At 45.7% G+C, this 18004-nt stretch overlaps 1 protein-coding gene across 8 annotated transcripts in view; it reads left to right on the forward strand.

Moving 5' to 3' along the window:
- LOC105023524 (vacuolar protein sorting-associated protein 13B) overlaps window positions 1–18004 on the forward strand; it is a 366155-nt gene that overhangs the window by 43972 nt on the left and 304179 nt on the right. For all 8 annotated transcript variants that reach the window (XM_029113576.2, XM_029113574.2, XM_029113577.2 and 5 more), the window contains exons 6-8: window positions 255–436; window positions 2171–2345; window positions 16237–16508. In XM_029113576.2, the coding sequence (XP_028969409.2) occupies window positions 255–436; window positions 2171–2345; window positions 16237–16508 (629 nt within the window). The remainder of the gene's footprint in view (window positions 1–254; window positions 437–2170; window positions 2346–16236; window positions 16509–18004) is intronic.

Raw genomic sequence — 18004 nt, forward strand, 5'->3', positions numbered from 1 at the left:
TCCCTCCCTCTCTATCTCAATCTCTCTCTCTTTCTCTCTTTGCTGTTGTCTCTGAGTTCGAACTTGTGTTATTGGCATGGGAAAGATGTTGACTTTGCCAAAGCGGGTGTAGTAAACAGTGAACAAAAGTCAGCTGAATCAGAAATTAACAGTGACCCATTAAACTCAGTGACACAAAACGGGTATGATATTGGTGATGTGTGCAAATAATTTTGTCTCTCCCCCCCCACCCCACCCCCCACCACCACCACCAGCTCCGGATCTGGTTTTGCGCAAAGTGATAAACTTCAGTGACTGTACGGTGTGTTTGGATAAGAGGAACGCCAGCGGGAAAATCGAGTTCTACCAGGATCCCCTTCTGTATAAGTGCTCCTTCAGGACGCGCCTCCACTTTACCTACGACAACATCAACGCCAAGATACCGGCCGTCATCAAGGTGAGAGGCGTGGACATGACCGTGGCTCAGGCTTGATGTGCTCTCTGTGCAACCGTTCAGGCAGCAGCAACTGAGGAGGTCCCTGGCCTCCTCCTCACGGAGCTGTCAACCGGGACACACTGCAGAGACGTATCAGTGTTCTCCTGGGGTTTTGCTGGTTTGTGGTTCAGATGTCTGTTTGTGCACTCGGTAATTTCCAAAGTGTGGAATATAAGTATGTTTGGCCCGGCCACGGCTCCATGGGTAGCTGTTGTCCCACAGGGCATATAGATCCTATAAGCCAAACAGACGGGGTTGTGGTAACAGTCATGTGTGGTGTGGGATGTGTGTTTACTCTGTACAGTGGTGGTCGACGTGGACCTCCTGTCCATGTTAACATGTATTAAGTGGACTTGGAATAAAGAACCGCAAGCCATAGCGTCTTGCGGCTAGCCCAGTCTGTTGTTTGACTGTTTCCCAGTACAGTCTGTTGTTTGACTGTTTCCCCAGTACAGTCTGTTTTTTGACTGTTTCCCCAGTACAGTCTGTTGTTTGACTGTTTCCCCAGTACAGTCTGTTGTTTGACTGTTTCCCCAGTACAGTCTGTTGTTTGACTGTTTCCCCAGTACAGTCTGTTGTTTGACTGTTTCCCAGTACAGTCTGTTGTTTGACTGTTTCCCCATCCACTCTGTTGTTTGACTGTTTCCCCATCCACTCTGTTGTTTGACTGTTTCCCCAGTACAGTCTGTTTTTTGACTGTTTCCCCAGTACAGTCTGTTGTTTGACTGTTTCCCCAGTACAGACTGTTGTTTGACTGTTTCCCCAGTACAGTCTGTTGTTTGACTGTTTCCCCAGTACAGTCTGTTGTTTGACTGTTTCCCCAGTACAGTCTGTTCTTTGACTGTTTCCCCAGTACAGTCTGTTGTTTGACTGTTTCCCAGTACAGTCTGTTGTTTGACTGTTTCCCCAGTACAGTCTGTTGTTTGACTGTTTCCCCAGTACAGTCTGTTGTTTGACTGTTTCCCCAGTACAGTCTGTTGTTTGACTGTTTCCCCAGTACAGTCTGTTGATTGACTGTTTCCCCAGTACAGTCTGTTGATTGACTGTTTCCCCAGTACAGTCTGTTGTTTGACTGTTTCCCCAGTACAGTCTGTTGTTTGACTGTTTCCCCAGTACAGTCTGTTGTTTGACTGTTTCCCCAGTACAGTCTGTTGTTTGACTGTTTCCCCAGTACAGTCTGTTGTTTGACTGTTTCCCCATCCAGTCTGTTGTTTGGCTGTTTCCCCATCCACTCTGTTGTTTGACTGTTTCCCCAGTACAGTCTGTTGATTGACTGTTTCCCCAGTACAGTCTGTTGATTGACTGTTTCCCCAGTACAGTCTGTTGATTGACTGTTTCCCCATCCAGTCTGTTGATTGACTGTTTCCCCATCCACTCTGTTGTTTGACAGGTCTGCTTACACGCTGTTTAGCTGAATCATGTACTCTGTCTTAGGGAGATGGAGTAAAAACTTACTGAAGGTAGATCTCCAGGAACAGGGCTGGAGTTAAAACTTACTGAGGGTGGATGTCCAGGGGTTGGAGTTAAAACTTACTGAGGGTGGATGTCCAGGGGTTGGAGTTAAAACTTACTGAGGGTGGATGTCCAGGGGTTGGAGTTAAAACTTACTGAGGGTGGATGTCCAGGGGTTGGAGTTCAAACCTACTGTGGGTGGATGTCCAGGGGTTTGAGTTAAAACTTGTTTCCTCCTCCTAGATCCAAACACTGGTGGAGTCCCTGAAGCTGTCCATTACAGACCAGCAGCTGCCCATGTTGATCCGGGTCATGGAGCTGGCCCTGGCCTTGTACTATGGGGAGATAGGAGCAGGGCAGGAGGACGAGAGGGAGGAGGCCAGCGGCCATGCTAGGGACTCCATCCACACCATACCAGGTGAGTTTGTGGCTGGACTTATTTTCAGAGTGAACCATACAATTGATCTGTGAGGAATCTTCAAAGAATGCTGGGAGGAAAAAATGCACAGTGTAAAATCTGTTCCTCTTCTGGTGGGTGTGTGAGTGTGCCTGGCCCACACTGTGTTCCTGTATGGGAAGTTGAACATCTCTTGAACCCAATGGCTGTTTCTGCACTTCTCCTGCTTTTTCCTCCTAAATACCCAGCCGATGGAGAGGGACAGACAAAAAGGTGGATTGAGAGAGAGATAAGCAGAAAGAGAGGGGGTGAGAGAGAGAGAAAGGCAGGATGGAGAGTACATCACAAATATAAAAACAAACAGAGCTTTAACTTGTCTTTCTTTAGGATCAATTGAGAATGCCCCTACCTCCCTCATCACCCACCCAAAAAGCAAACAGTTATACTGCCTCCCTCTCCTATACCTCCTAGATCACACACTCCAAACTCACTTTTCAGGAAGGAAATAAAATTAGGAGAACTTCTTTTACTTTAACACAAGTAGTTGTTCCTTCATCCCCCTGTTCCCTTAGACCCTCTCAGGGCCAAGAAAGGGGGATTAGTAGTACCCAGGAGGAGTCAGGGCCCAGAAAGGGGGATTAGTACCCAGGAGGAGTCAGGGCCCAGAAAGGAGGATTAGTACCCAGGGGGAGTCAGGGGCCGAGTAAGGGGGATTAGTACCCAGGGGGAGTCAGGGGCCGAGTAAGGGGGATTAGTACCCAGGAGGAGTCAGGGCCCAGAAAGGAGGATTAGTACCCAGGGGGAGTCAGGGGCCAGAAAGGGGGATTAGTACCCAGGAGGAGTCAGGGCCCAGAAAGGAGGATTAGTACCCAGGGGGAGTCAGGGGCCAGAAAGGGGGATTAGTACCCAGGGGGAGTCAGGGGCCAGAAAGGGGGATTATTACCCAGGGGGAGTCAGTGGCAAGAAATGGGGGTTAGTACCCAGGAGGAGTCCGGGGCCAGCGGGTTAAATCAGCTGCTGCAGACCCGCTGGCCTGCCGGGCCGCACAGGGCTCAGTTTATGACCGGGAAGTTGGCAGAACGGAGGAGAACACAGCCAGCCCTTTCCCTCTTTCTCCTCTCTCTCTCTCTCACTCTCTGTTTCTCTCTCTCCTTCTCTCTTCTCCCAGGGTGGAACTTTACTGTTAGTTGGCATGGCGTTGCTCCTCGCCCTCTGCCAGATGTAAGCCCTGCTGTCATGCTGCTGCTATGTAGGACCCAGAGAATGAATTAGTGTCATATCACAGACATATATTATGCATGTGTGTGTGTGTGTTTGCCTGTGTGTGTTTGCCTGTGTGTGTTTGCCTGTGTGTGTTTGCCTGTGTGTGTGTGTGTGTTTGTTTACGTGTGTATTTGCGTGCGTGTGTGTGTGTGTGTGTTTTTGTCTGTGTTTGAATGTGTCTGTTTGTATGTGTGTGTTTGTAGGTCTGGCTTGTCACAGGCTGAATGGTGTTCTAGGACCCCAGGCAATTAGGGTGCCCCCCCCCTCCCAAAAAAAAAAAAATATATATATATATAATAACTATTACTAGGTACCTATTCAAGTTAGTTAGTTAAGGCTGTAATTTACTATTGAATGGTAGTAGCACAGTAAAACCTGTTGCATTGTTGCAAATTGTATTTTATTATCAACAGTGTGTCTCTTAAGTTAATTGCTGGCAGCCACTGATGTCACCTAACATTTTTAGGATCGGTGCTGAGATTGCTCCCCCATCTGTCAGATTTGTTAATTCTCTCCACAGGGGTCACATTGGTTTGGTGGGTAATTCTCCCTAAGATATTATAGGAACATTTTGGAAGTCATGTAGAATTGCTGGACAGCTTCATTGCTCCGTGCCAACATGAATAGAATTGCTGAAAATAAAAAACAATTATAATCTTTCTTTAAAACGATTGACACGAAGATATTTGTTTTAAAATCTTATTAAAGTAACTAGGCTTTTCCTTCCACCATCAAGATGGGGGGTATTTCTGTTAGATGGGGGGGTGGGGGGGGGCATGCGAAATAATGTCCTCCTGCCAAAAGTGTCCCGCCCCTCCGTCAACATGGGATTAGTTTAGCTCTGGAGTATGTTGCTAGGGCCATTGCTAGGACTTGCAAAATTCTGACATGGATACGTAATGGAAATAAAAATATGTAATATTAATCTCTGTGCTGCTTGCTGTGATTGGACTGATACATTTGGAAATTTGTTGTGTGCTTCTGTCAAAAGACAATGGGAATGCGATCATTGCTACTTTTACTCTTCTTCTGGTTAGCTTAATGCAAACCTTGGTTTAGCTACCAAGCTGCCAGCAATCATGGACGTTGCTATAGTCGCAACAACTCATCTATATTGTGGTGAGAGACGTTTTCACGTCAGTTTAACTAGATAGCCAAGGTTTTGTGCCCTGAAATTGGGTCATAAAAGGGGAACTCCAAAATGAGCCTGTCACAAATGTTCAGATTGTGATCACTAGAAACGCTAACTTCACACAATATCAACTGTTAGCAGTGGGTGGTTCAAACGCTGAATGCTGATTGGCTGAAATCTGTGTTATATGAGGCCGTACACACCACGGGCATGACAAATAAGAACACAACTGGTACATTAGTAACCAGTTTATAATTGCGATCCATCTGAATTACTGCATTAGCAATAGGTAGCCTAGTTCATCCTCTGCTTTCGTTGTTCCGAAGAAGGTTGACACGATGTTGCACTTTGTCCAATAACCTATTCCCAGTGGCTGAAAAATGTGAGCTGAGCTTCCAAGTTAACCAGACACTGCTTTTAGCTGTGCCAACAATATCCTGCATATTAGCTTGTAGACACTGATTTTATATCTAGGTAGGGCTGTATAACCCACATATTTTTGTTATTGTACTGTGGCGGTTCACTTGTCTGCTCCACACCTGGTTGTACTGTTTGATAATGGGTTTCACAATACGGGCTCAGCGATGCTGCAGACAGGAAGTAGAACAGAGCACGTGCGAGACAATGTTTATGGTTTTGGGTGGCTTGTCAGTCAGTCTGCCTGACATTATCTGTCTGTCTGTTTGTCATTATCTATCTTTGTCTGTCTGTCTGACATTATCTGTCTTTGTCTGTCTCTATCTGTATGACTGTCTGGTTGTCTGTCTTTCTATCCATTGGTCTGTATGTCTGCTTCTCTCTCCCTCTCTCTCCATTCTCTCTCCAGGTGTGACCTATCGCTAGTTTGCATTGACATGTTAGTCATTTAGCAGACTTTCTTATGCCGAGCAACTTACATGTTCATATCTCTCTGTGGTTATGGAGTGGAGTGGTGACAAGACATGTCAGACAAGCGTTGGAGCTGTAATTAAATGAATACCATGTTTCAGTGCTGCCAACATCCTCCGGCCTGACCTTGGTGATTGACAGTGCCTTTAGTGTTAGTTCATTCATTCTTCAGTAAGCGTTTTGGCACGCTATTTGGGGTTCGGTCATTACAGATGTGGGTTTGTGGCGCGCGTGGTCCGCTCAATGGCGTTCAGGTATTAGCGAGCGATGGGTCACTGTCATGACAGCCATTTTGGTTTTAAGGGAAAGCAGATGTTCACCTATGGAGAAACAACTCCCAAACTTGACCAGGAACCTGCTAATAATACAGACCTCAACTGCAGGGTGAGTGTCATCGTTTATCTCCGATTGGGAGCCTGGCCGAGATGTTTCTGGAAGTGGTGAGTGAATAAGTGTTACTCATCAGATGGGAGCAAGACAAGTCATATTTTTGGGTAACATGCAATATCCATAGTAACACAGTCATATCCTGATAAGTGAATGAGAGAATGCCTGTCTTTTATGTACATTCTTAAGTGATATGACGTGACCACAAGCTGTAGTGTGACATGTTGCAAAAGGAAATGGCTTCATTCGTCACCCATATAAATAATAGCTAGCATCTGACCATGTGCACAGTAGTTTTACACATTCTTTTGTAGCGATATAGTTTCTTTTCGTCCCAATTTGGTGACATCTAATTTGTAATTTAAGCCCTGCTTCATTGCACTCTCAGTGGGCTCAGGGTAGTCGATGTTGAGATATGTGTCTTCTGAACCACATTGAATCCCTTTTGGTTCTTATCACGCTGCTCAAACAGGCACTCTAGACAAAACTCTTTATGCACTTTCCGGCCTTCTACCTTGATTGAGCTCACTCGTGCTTCTGCTACTAGAGTGTGGTAAAGCAAGGCAAGCCAGTTGCTGATTGCACTGGGGTCAATCCTGGGCTGATCCGAGAGCAGGATTCGAACCCGGGTTTCCCATGATGAGAAGTTGACTTTATCGCTGGACCATTCACTATAATACAGCGGTACAGTTATTTGAGAGTAGCCAGTAATTGTCAATTTTGGTTCCCTTTTCACATTGTCTTCCTTGCCTCCTCAGAATTCATTTAATTTTCTCCCACTGAACAGAAGTTCAGAATCTTCCTGTTACCAACTTATATTCATCTCCTCCCTTTTTTGTCTTCATGCACCTGATATCCTGGGAGATCTGGGCGTTCAGCCGTGCTCTGAGAAGACCACCGTTATGTTACCGTCGTGTTGTTTAATCTGTTAAGAAACTGTGCCATTTAATCTATTAACAGCAACTTACACTAGCACAGTAAACAGTCCTGGGGGGAGGAGAGCAGCTGTGACTAGTCTCCGTCTTCAAGTCCCCCTCTAAGGCTGGTGGCCTGACGAGGCCAAGAAATGGGTGAAACCAAAGAAACAGCACCCTCCTCTACAGTGATGTATAGTAACAAACTAAAAATACTTTTAAGTACTACTTAAAGGAAATGTTTGCTATTTTTCAACCTGGGGCCTATTTACAGATTTTCTGGCATGATCCTAGTTCATAGAAACATTTTTCGTAAATTATTTCAGTTTCGATTTTTCAGATTTTTCCAGCAGTCCCTCCCTCTGGGCTAAAATGGAACTGAACGGGGCAACAAATGTAGTGTTTGAATATATATGATATATTTTGTTTTCCAAAATGGGAAGGCCAAGGTGTATTAATATGGGTCTCCGTATGTTCTCCTAAAATAATTGTGCCAAAATGAGCAATGTATCCATGGTTATGCTCTACATGAAACCATAAATTTTCTTCCGTAAACAATGCGCTACTTCACAATATCTGTAAACGTCCACACTCGAACTATCAGCGTGCTGTTTCAAAACAGCTGAACTACGGTGCTGACCTCATTGGAGTTTATAGCTAACAACAAGCACAATTTACAGGCATTTATCAAAATATTTTGAGAATGTGCAGGCCCCTATTGTGTTAATAAAATTAAATCTGGCTAATTGTCAAAAGAAAGGCCATCATTGCGGAATGTTATCAGTCAGGGAAAATAGCATGGCCGTTCCCATCAGTATCAAAATAATGTCAATTCTCCGTCGTAGTAATAATTTCAGTACCTTCAGTACAATTCCTGCAAAATAGGACTTATGACAGAATTTTCCAAATAGCTATTACATGCCTACTTACAAAATTGAGAGTTGTCTGTTTGGTGCCTCCGTCCTCTGCCTCTTCTTCCTGTTTCTTTGGGGACGTTGAAGGTTTCCAAATCTGCCCGGTTGTTAAGTGCTTGAAAGTCAGTGCCGTCTGTTGCACATCCAGGAGCCGATTCAGCCTCATCCTCGGACACATTTGCAATAAAATGCAAATTAATCATACAATGTGATTTTCTGGATTCCACCTCTCACAGTTGTGTGCCACTTTAATGTGACCTATATTGTGATAAAGTCAATTGAAAAACAAACTGAAATCTTTGAGGGGGAGAAATGAAAAATAAAAACCTTACAATAACCTGGTTGCATAAGTGTGTGCACACTTAAACTAATACTTTGTTGAAGCACCTTTTGATTTTATTACAGCACTCAGTCTTTTTGGTTAGGAGTCTATTACCATGGCACATCTTGACATGGCAATATTTGCCCACTCTTCTTTGCAAAAGCACTCCAAATCTTTCAAATTGCGAGGACATCTCCTGTACACAGCCCTCTTCAGATTACCCCACAGATGTTCAGTTGGATTCAGGTCTGGGCTCAGGCTGGGCCATTCCAAAACGTAAATCTTCTTCTGGGGAAGCCATGCTTTTGTGGACTTGGATGTGTGCTTTGGGTCGTTGTCATGCTGAAAGGTGAACGTCCTCTTCATGTTCATAATTTCCTCCACCCTGACTAAGGACCCGGTTCCAGCTGAAGAAAAACACCCCCAAAGCATGATGCTGCCACCACCATGCAACACTGTGGGTATGGTGTTTTTTGAGTGATGTGCAGTGTTGTTTTTTCGCCAGACATACCTTTTGGAATTATGGCTAAAAAGTTCAACCTTGGTTTCATCAGACCATAACACATTTTCCCACGTGCTTTTGGGGGACTTGATGTTTGTTTTTGCAAACCTCAGCCGGGCTTGGATGTTTTTCTTTGTAAGAAAATGCTTCCATCTTGTCACCCTACCACATAGCCCATTCATATGAAGAATACGTGAGATTGTTGTCACATGTAGCACACAGCCAGTACTTGCCAGAAATTCCTGCAGTTCCTTTAATGTTGCTGTAGGCCTCTTGGAAGCCTACCTGGCCAGTTTTCCTCTCTTCTTTTCATAAATTTTGGAAGGACGTCCACTTCTTTATATTGTCTCTGTTGTGCCATATTTTCTCCCCTTGATGTCTTCACTGTGTTCCATGGTATATGTATTGCTTTGGAAACCCTTCTCCTGACTGATATCTTTCAACAATGAGATCCCTCTGATTCTTTGGAAGCTCTCTGCAGACCAACAGCTGAACTTTATTTGTGATTAATCAAAATCACTTTAAATGATGGCAGGTGTGTAATGACTTGTATTTAATATGAGTTTGAATGTGTTTGGTTAATTCTGAACACAGCAACATCCCCAGTTATGAGAGGGTGTGCACACTTATTCAACCAGGTTATTGTAAGGTTTTTATTTTTCATTTCCCCCTTGAACATTTCAGTTTGTTCTTCAATTGAATTGTTAACATTATAGGTCACACTAAAAGTGGAAAAAGTTCTGACATGATTTATCTTTGTCTCGTTCTTTTACATCACAAAAACCTGGCATTTTCACAGGGGTGTGTAGACTTTTTATATCCACTGTATGTCAGTTGCCCTGTTCACTTCCATTGTAGCCCGGAAAGAGGCTTCTTTTAAAAAATCTAAAAAACTACAAACTTTAGTAGATCCCCGAGAAATATGTCTCTACAGTCCAGGATTATGCTAGATAATCAGAAAAACGGCCCCAGGTAAAAAAAAATAGCGAATCTTTCCTTTAAGTGAGTTTTGTTGTGGGTGATGTATGTTGTATTTTATTACTTCTCTCTACTTCATTATACATTCCTTTACCCCATCAACCGAAAGTGAAATTCAAACAAGTTCACAAGACAGGACAGGATAGGATGGGGTCACATTTTACTCACTGCTTCCTTTGCAAACTAATTGAACAATATTTGTTCCTTGTGCCATGTTGGTTTATTTAAAGTACTGAGTTTGATATTATAAAGTTGTTTTTGTTGGATATTTAGGTGCTGTATATTTAAACCAGATACTTTAAGACTTCTCCTCAGGTAGTCTTTGACTTGGTAACTGTCCCTTTCCACCCCTGTGTGTCCTCCCTGCCTCCCAACACCAGAACTGAGACACTGAAATCACCCAAACTACCCCTGCCAGACGCTTTGAGATCCCCACCTTTCATATTATGTCGTCTGTTTCCTTAACTTAATTGTATACGTTGTTTGTGATGTTGGCAATATAATATTTCAGTCTGTGACTGCCATTTGGATCCATCATATCAGTTTAAAGAAAAAAACACGTTTCCATATTGCACTCATAAACGTGGTCAAGTTAGTGTGTACACAATTTCTAATACATTTGTTATAAATCACTTTTTGTGTTTGTGAGTTTATTACATTATTATGTAATTTTTGTTCCTGTGTAATTTACTATACTATACATATCATACCACCTCTGAATCTTCATCATAACATGATGGGAAACTCAATCCCCCATAAATACATGGCGACCAGACAGTCTAAAGTAGCCCTGTATTTATTTCATTAGTCAAACAAAACTTGTTTCCGGAGCAAAATTGTAGAGCGGATCAGCTTTGTTTACGTGGCATGGATCAACAGAACGTCATTTTGGCTGTAACGGCCTAACACAAATTGGACTCCTTAGCTCATCATCCTGTAGAAACGGATGCAGTGAGGGACGCTTACTGGCATCGGGGCCTGATTTGGCAAGACCCATCCCTCCAACCACATCTGAGGTATGGTCAGCTGATAAACCGGGGTGTGCCCATAGAACTTAAACCATAAATCTGAAGTGTTTTGATGGAAGAGGATGCTTGTTTTGCAGTGGCCATGAGGTAATCTGTCCCTATTGGCGTCGTTTGTTTGGAGCGTAGTTCTGCCGTTAAATTTCGTAAGGCGGAATACGCGTTGTCCTTTTTATTTGTAGGCACTGCTAGCTTCTGCGGCCGTGTGAGGGAGGGATTTTAATATGCTCCGTGCAACACGATCCTGGGGCATACTTGACATCACTTAAACATCTCACATGTTCCCCCATAGGCAGCTTTTGGGTGGGTTTTAGTGGCCCGCTGGGCTCAAGAGCCTGTTCTCTCCCCCCACCCCCCCCCTCCCTCTTTCACAGTCTGTCTGTGTGTGAGAGGGACAGAAAGTAATAGCTTCAGTATGTAGCCACTCAGGCCATATTAATAGGCAGTGAATTTTAATTGCCTGTGGGTCCTCTTAAGAACATTTTCAAAGGGAATATTAATTCATCCGTTTTCTAGGTGTTTTCTTTTTCTAACTAATGAACCGGTAAGCGTTTCTCGGTGAGTCTGTATTCTAGCGTTGAGTCAGTGCGAGTCTGTGTTTGTCTGAATTCCTCTCTGAGGTCGAGTCAGACCGGTGCCTTGTTAACGATACATATAATGAACACATTAATGTGCCCACGTGTCATTCACCAAAACATTCAATCACTCGCCATGCTTCACCGGTTCTTTCGTTCTCCTCGTCATGTGAAAGCCATTGAAGTCTGCAGAACATTGTAGAAATGTCTGCAGTGGGGACTGTAGAGGTCCAGCATGCTTCAACTGACCAACCCGGCGCACAGACAGAAATAAGAAGGCTTTGGAGAAATATGAGAGGGATCGAGAGGAGAGCGGACTGTAGGAGACATGAGAAGCAAGAGAGCCAGGAAAGTGGGATTGCAAAGAGAAAGCGGTGGGGCAATGGGGGGGGGGGCAGTGGGAGGGAGGTATGGGCAGAGGAGGGGGACGGGGAAAGGGGGCCTGGAGGAGTGACTGGGAGTGGGGGAGCTGAACAGAGAGTGACAGGGATTTTATTTTTTCCAATGTAAACAAATGTTTCCTGTGCCAATAATGCCCTTTAAATTGAAATTGATGGTGGGGTGTTGTTTGAAACGGAGAACCCTTTCCTCTGAGGCCTATCATATGTAGCCATCCATCACCAGGGATATGTCCCTATTGGCCTCTATCCCCTTCACTGTGTACTACTTCATAGGCCTGCCACATCAAGCCCCTAATTCATACTACTTGGAGTAGCCCTCTTAGGGACCTGGTGCTCTATGTAGGGAGTAGGGGATGTGGCCTGTATAACCTGGGGGCCAGAAGGCTATTCCTCTGTCAACCTCTCTCTGTCCATTGCTTTTTTGAAGAACCCATGTGGGCTCACTGACACAGGACCTAAGTGAATAATTGTTACTGTTAAGATTAAAGTGTAGGTGGTGTCATTCAGGAAGGAGAGACAGAGGGGCTGTTACCTGGAGGAGGTAGTGATGGAGTGGCGGTGGGTGGAGGAGGTAGTGATGGAGGGGCGTTGGGTGGAGGAGGTAGTGATGGTGGGGCGTTGGGTGGAGGAGGTAGTGTTGGAGGGAAGTAGTGATGGAGGGGCGGTGGGCAGAGGAGGTAGTGTTGGAGCGGCGGTGGGTGGAGGAGGTAGTGTTGGAGGGGCGGTGGGTGGAGGAGGTAGTGTTGGAGGGGCGTTGGGTGGAGGAGGTAGTGTTGGAGGGGCGGTGGGTGGAGGAGGTAGTGTTGGAGGGGCGGTGGGTGGAGGAGGTAGTGTTGGAGGGGCGGTGGGTGGAGGAGGTAGTGTTGGAGGGGCGGTGGGTGGAGGAGGTAGTGTTGGAGGGGCGGTGGGTGGAGGAAGTAGTGATGGAGGATGTAGTGATGGAGGGCGGTGGGTGGAGGAAGTAGTGATGAAGTTGTGATGGAGGAAGTTGTGATGGAGGAAGTTGTGATGGAGGAAGTTGTGATGAAGTTGTGATGGAGGAAGTAGTGATGGAGGAAGTAGTGATGGAGGAAGTAGTGATGGAGGGCGGTGGGTGGAGGAAGTAGTGATGGAGGAAGTAGTGATGGAGGAAGTAGTGATGGAGGAAGTAGTGATGGAGGGCGGTGGGTGGAGGAAGTAGTGATGGAAGAAGTAGTGATGGAGGAAGTAGTGATGGAGGAAGTAGTGATGGAGGAAGTAGTGATGGAGGGCGGTGGGTGGAGGAAGTAGTGATGGAGGAAGTAGTGATGGAGGAAGTAGTGATGGAGGAAGTAGTGATGGAGGGCGGTGGGTCTGAAAATGGTGACTTTCCAGCCATGGCAGTACTAGTAGATACAACAGTTACTGTCTAAACATGGAGGGACATCTGCTGGCCTGACCTGGCACTGTCCTCTCCTAGACCACACAAACAGACACGCACGCAGGCACACACACACCAACAAAAACGCATCACGTGTATATATATGCGCATACGTACATACTGCCTGGGAGGGGCAACATTGCTGACCAAGCAAGAGTCTTGGCCATTTCATTGTATAACACTATCAACCACTAACGCTAATCTCTAATCACTAACGCTAATCCCTAACCACTAACGCTAATCCCAAACCACTAACGCTAATCCCTAACCACTAACGCTAATCCCAAACCACTAACGCTAATCCCTAAATTTAACCACTAACCCTAATCCTTAAACCAATAATTCCAATCCTCAACCACTAACCCTAATCCCCAACCACTAACCCTAATCCTGAACCAATAACCCTAATCCCTAACCACTAACGCTAATCCCTAACCACTAACACTAATCCCTGACCACTAACCCTAATCCCTAACCATGAAAGCTAATTCCTAAACTTAACCACTAACCCTAATTCCTAACACTAATACTAGTTTACCTGTCTTCAGTGTGATTCATGTTCCACATTATAGGCTTATGATCATCTTTGTTTGCAGTGTAACCACTCATCTGGCACTGCAGTGCAGCCACTCATCTGGCACTGCAGTGCAGCCACTCATCCGGCTCTGCAGTGTAACCACTCATCTGGCACTGCAGTGAAACCACTCATGCTGCACTGCAGTGAAACCACTCATCCGGCTCTGCTACCTAATCAATCAATCAATCAATCAAATCTATTTATAAATCCCTTTTTACAACAGCAGTTGTCACAAAGTGCTTTAACAGAAACACTCGGCCTTAAACCCCATGGAGCAAACAACAGTAGTGTTGAATTTCAGTAGCTAGGAAAAACTCCCTAAGAAGGCCGAAATTTAGGAAGAAACCTAGAGAGGACCCAGGCTCAGAGGGGTGACCAGTCCTCTTCTGGCTGTGCCGGGTGCGTATCCACTCATCCCTGCTCTGCTGCGTAACCACTCATCCCTGCCCTGCTCTGCTGCGTAACCACTCATCCCTGCCCTGCTCTGCTGCGTATCCACTCATCCCTGCTCTGCTGTGTAACCACTCATCCCTGCTCTGCTGCGTAACCACTCATCCCTGCTCTGCTGCGTAACCACTCATCCCTGCTCTGCTGCGTAACCACTAATCCCTCCCCTGCTGCGTAACCACTCATCCATCTCTGCGGCGTAAGCACTCATCCGGCTCTGCGGTATCACCACTCATCCCTGCCCTGCTGCGTAACCACTAATCCCTGCCCTGCTGCGTAACCACTCATCCATCTCTGCGGCGTAAGCACTCATCCGGCTCTGCGGTATCACCACTCATCCGGCTCTGTTGCCCACCATTCAGGACCTTCATATAGCTGTAGCTCTCTGGGAGTCTGCAGGTCCTGTCTGTCACCACCAGGATTAACACTTCAAAGCTTTTAGCTCAGCCACACTTTTGATGACTTTATTTTTAATTGCTCTTTGTTTGTGTTCCTTCACGTCTTCACTGTTCAAATATTGCCAAGTTGTCAAGCAGACAGGGAAAGGGCTCAGTGTGTAGACCCTGACACCTCAAAGACTCACAGGAACCAAGAAAAAAAAAAAATCCCTAAAACCCTAGAAAAAAAATGTCAGAAAGCCATAACAGTGGATTTCCCAAATGCCAATTCGCAAAGTGAAAGATTTAATTAAAACATGTCATAATTTGCGCAACATAAGCCTGCGGGATTCCTGCGCTCTGACCTCACACCGGGTATTGTTCTCCCAGGGAAGGAGGGATGGAGGGAGAGACGTGGGGCTGTGGCGTGTTGGTGGAATGGGATTACACATTCTTGTCTATTGACATCAGCTTCCCCTGGCTGTCCCAGAGCAGAGAGGCTCCGCAGAGCAGAGGGGACTGAGACAACCACGGCAGCTTGTGGAAACCGAGGGAGGGAGGGGGGGCAACATGTGACCCCATTTACCTGTGCAGTTCATGTCCTCCCGCTCCGTGCAGGACGCTGCCTGGTGGGCAGGTCGGCCCACCTCTTTGGCCTTGGGCAATATGGACCTAGCGTTGCAAAAGTCCAACCCGGATTTCTGAAAACACAGAATATTGCATCGCCCTTCCTGAATCAATGACTGACCGACGATATTCCCGGCTTAACTGACTGACTGGTTTGCTGGTTGACTGCTTACTTTGACTACCTTGCTGGCACCTCCCCACCCTGCCCCAGCTTCCTGCTTCGTGCCAATGATCCTTCAGGGTTTAGCCGCGTTCAGCGGAGTGGCTCTCAGCTTCATTAGGAGAGCAAGGCTGCATCACACTGCGGGCTGTTTTCTTTCCCTGGTGTTTTGTCCATTTCCCGAAATCCTTAGAGTTTCTGTAATTGCATTATCACAGTCGTGCGTCATTGTTTTTTGAGTGTTAAAGTTCTGCTTTCTGAGTGGTGTTTAAACAGTAGCTAACAGCAATATGTGTATTTTTTTTCATCAGTTTCACTTTAGGACATGGAGCAATGTGTGGATTGCACAGTTTTTAAGTGTATTCTTTGCAACACATTTTCCTGCCATTAAACTAACTGATCACTGATCTGTAGGGTTGGACGTTAGGTGATCTAACTGTTCTGGGATGTCTTATTAGACATTAGGTGATCTAACTGAACTGTGATGTGTTGTTAGAGATTGTGTCTGTGATGTGTTGTCTAACATGTCTGTGATGTGTTGTTAGAAATTGTGAACTAACATGTCTGTTATGTGTTTAGTTGGACATTGTGTAAAGTATCACGTCTTTGATGTGTCGTGTTGGACATTGTGTGATCTAACACGTCTGTGATGTTTCGTGTTGGACATTGTGTGATCTAACACGTCTGTGATGTTTCGTGTTGGACATTGTGTGATCTAACACGTCTGTGATGTGTCGTGTTGGACATTGTGTGATCTAACGCGTCTGTGATGTGTCGTGTTGGACATTGTGTGATCTAACGCGTCTGTGATGTGTCGTGTTGGACATTGTGTGATCTAACGCGTCTGATGTGTCGTGTTGGACATTGTGTGATCTAACGCGTCTGTGATGTGTCGTGTTGGACATTGTGTGATCTAACACGTCTGTGATGTGTCGTGTTGGACATTGTGTGATCTAACACGTCTGTGATGTGTCGTGTTGGACATTGTGTGATCTAACACGTCTGTGATGTGTTTTTGCCCTAGGTCTGGAAGGGGATGCAGAGGCCCAGGCCATGGCTGGACAGTACCCCAGCCCAAATCTCTATTTACCGGGGCAGGAGGGTGACCAGGGCTGGGTATCCTGGGCCTGGTCCTTTGTTCCTGCCATTGTAGGAGCTGAGGACGAGGAGGGCGAGGAAGGCTTCTACCAACAGATGGAGGGGGGAGGCAGCCTCTCCGGCCCTCAGCAACACACGCCCAAAGACCCTGTAGTCTCCATAGGCTTCTACTGCACCAAGGCCTCGGTGACCTTCAAGGTACTGGGGGGGAGAGAAAGAGAGAGGGAGTGAGGGCGAGAGAGGGAGGAAAGAGAGAGAGGGAGGTAAAGGGGGATGCAGAAGGCGAGTGTGTAGGCTTGTGAAGGGCTGGATTCTTGTGAAAGTTATTTCAGATAGTGTGCTTGAATTTCTGAAGAAAGATATGGTTATGTTAGCAATTATGGCAATTATGATTTTCCTACTAGCATTCCCTGTTATTTTTGTACCATCAGTCTTGCTGTGGAGATTTCTACTTGTGGTTTAGTTTTAAAGTAGAGCAGCTTCATCTGTACAGCCTCTAAATCCTCTTGGTCTCTTGCAAGATGAGAGCGTGTTTGTGTGTGTGTGTATGTATATGTGTATGTGTGTGTTTGTGTGTGTGCTTATGTGCACATTACAGGGAGTGTAGGCATGTGTAGGACAGGGATTGGTAGGAGGCAACGTTTTTGTGTGGGTGTGTTTGTGTGTGTATGTAGATGTGTATGTATGTGTGTATTTATGTGCGTGTATGTATATGTGATGTATGCATGTGTGTGTGTTTGTGTGTGTGCAGTATATGGTGGGGAGTGCCCCTTAACTGCTAAATGGCGTTTGGGTGAGGTTAATGCTTTGGACATTATACATGGTGGGATGTCTATTTACTACCAGAAACACTCCAGAATCGTCCCCTGGCAGAGGTGGGGGGGTCTGGTGGTGCTGTGCAGGACAAGGTTTTGTTTTTAACTGTTCAGGTCTGTTACAAAGTACACTGTGATTTATTTAAATTATAACAAATGGGCCAATAAGGCTATTACAATATAAACAGTATCTCCTCTCTTCACCCTACTTTCTCCCCTCCCCCCGTCTCCCGTTCTCTCTTCTCCATACTCGCCCCTCCTCTCTCCCCTACTCTTTCTTTTCCCTCCTCTCTCCCTCTCTAGTCCGTGCTATTTCCTCTTCTCTCTCCCCAATCTCCTTTTCCTTTTCTCTCACTCTTTTCTCCCTGCTATTTCTTCTCTCTCCTCTATCTCTTTACCCTCTCCCGTCTCATTGTCTTCTCTCTCCTCTATCTCTTTACCGTCTCATTGTCTTCTCTCTCCTCTATCTCTTTACCGTCTCCTTGTCTTCTCTCTCCTCTATCTCTTTACCCTCTCCCGTCTCCTTGTCTTCTCTCTCCTCTATCTCTTTACCCTCTCCCGTCTCCTTGTCTTCTCTCTCCTCTATCTCTTTACCGTCTCCTTGTCTTCTCTCTCCTCTATCTCCTTACCGTCTCCTTGTCTTCTCTCTCCTCTATCTCTTTACCCTCTCCTTGTCTTCTCTCTCCTCTATCTCTTTACCCTCTCCTTGTCTTCTCTCTCCTCTATCTCTTTACCCTCTCCCGTCTCCTTGTCTTCTCTCTCCTCTATCTCTTTACCCTCTCCCATCTCCTTGTCTTCTCTCTCCTCTATCTCTTTACCGTCTCCTTGTCTTCTCTCTCCTCTATCTCTTTACCGTCTCCTTGTCTTCTCTCTCCTCTA

This window comes from Esox lucius, chromosome 16, assembly GCF_011004845.1.
Source record: "Esox lucius isolate fEsoLuc1 chromosome 16, fEsoLuc1.pri, whole genome shotgun sequence".
NCBI classification, from domain to species: Eukaryota; Metazoa; Chordata; class Actinopteri; order Esociformes; family Esocidae; genus Esox; species Esox lucius.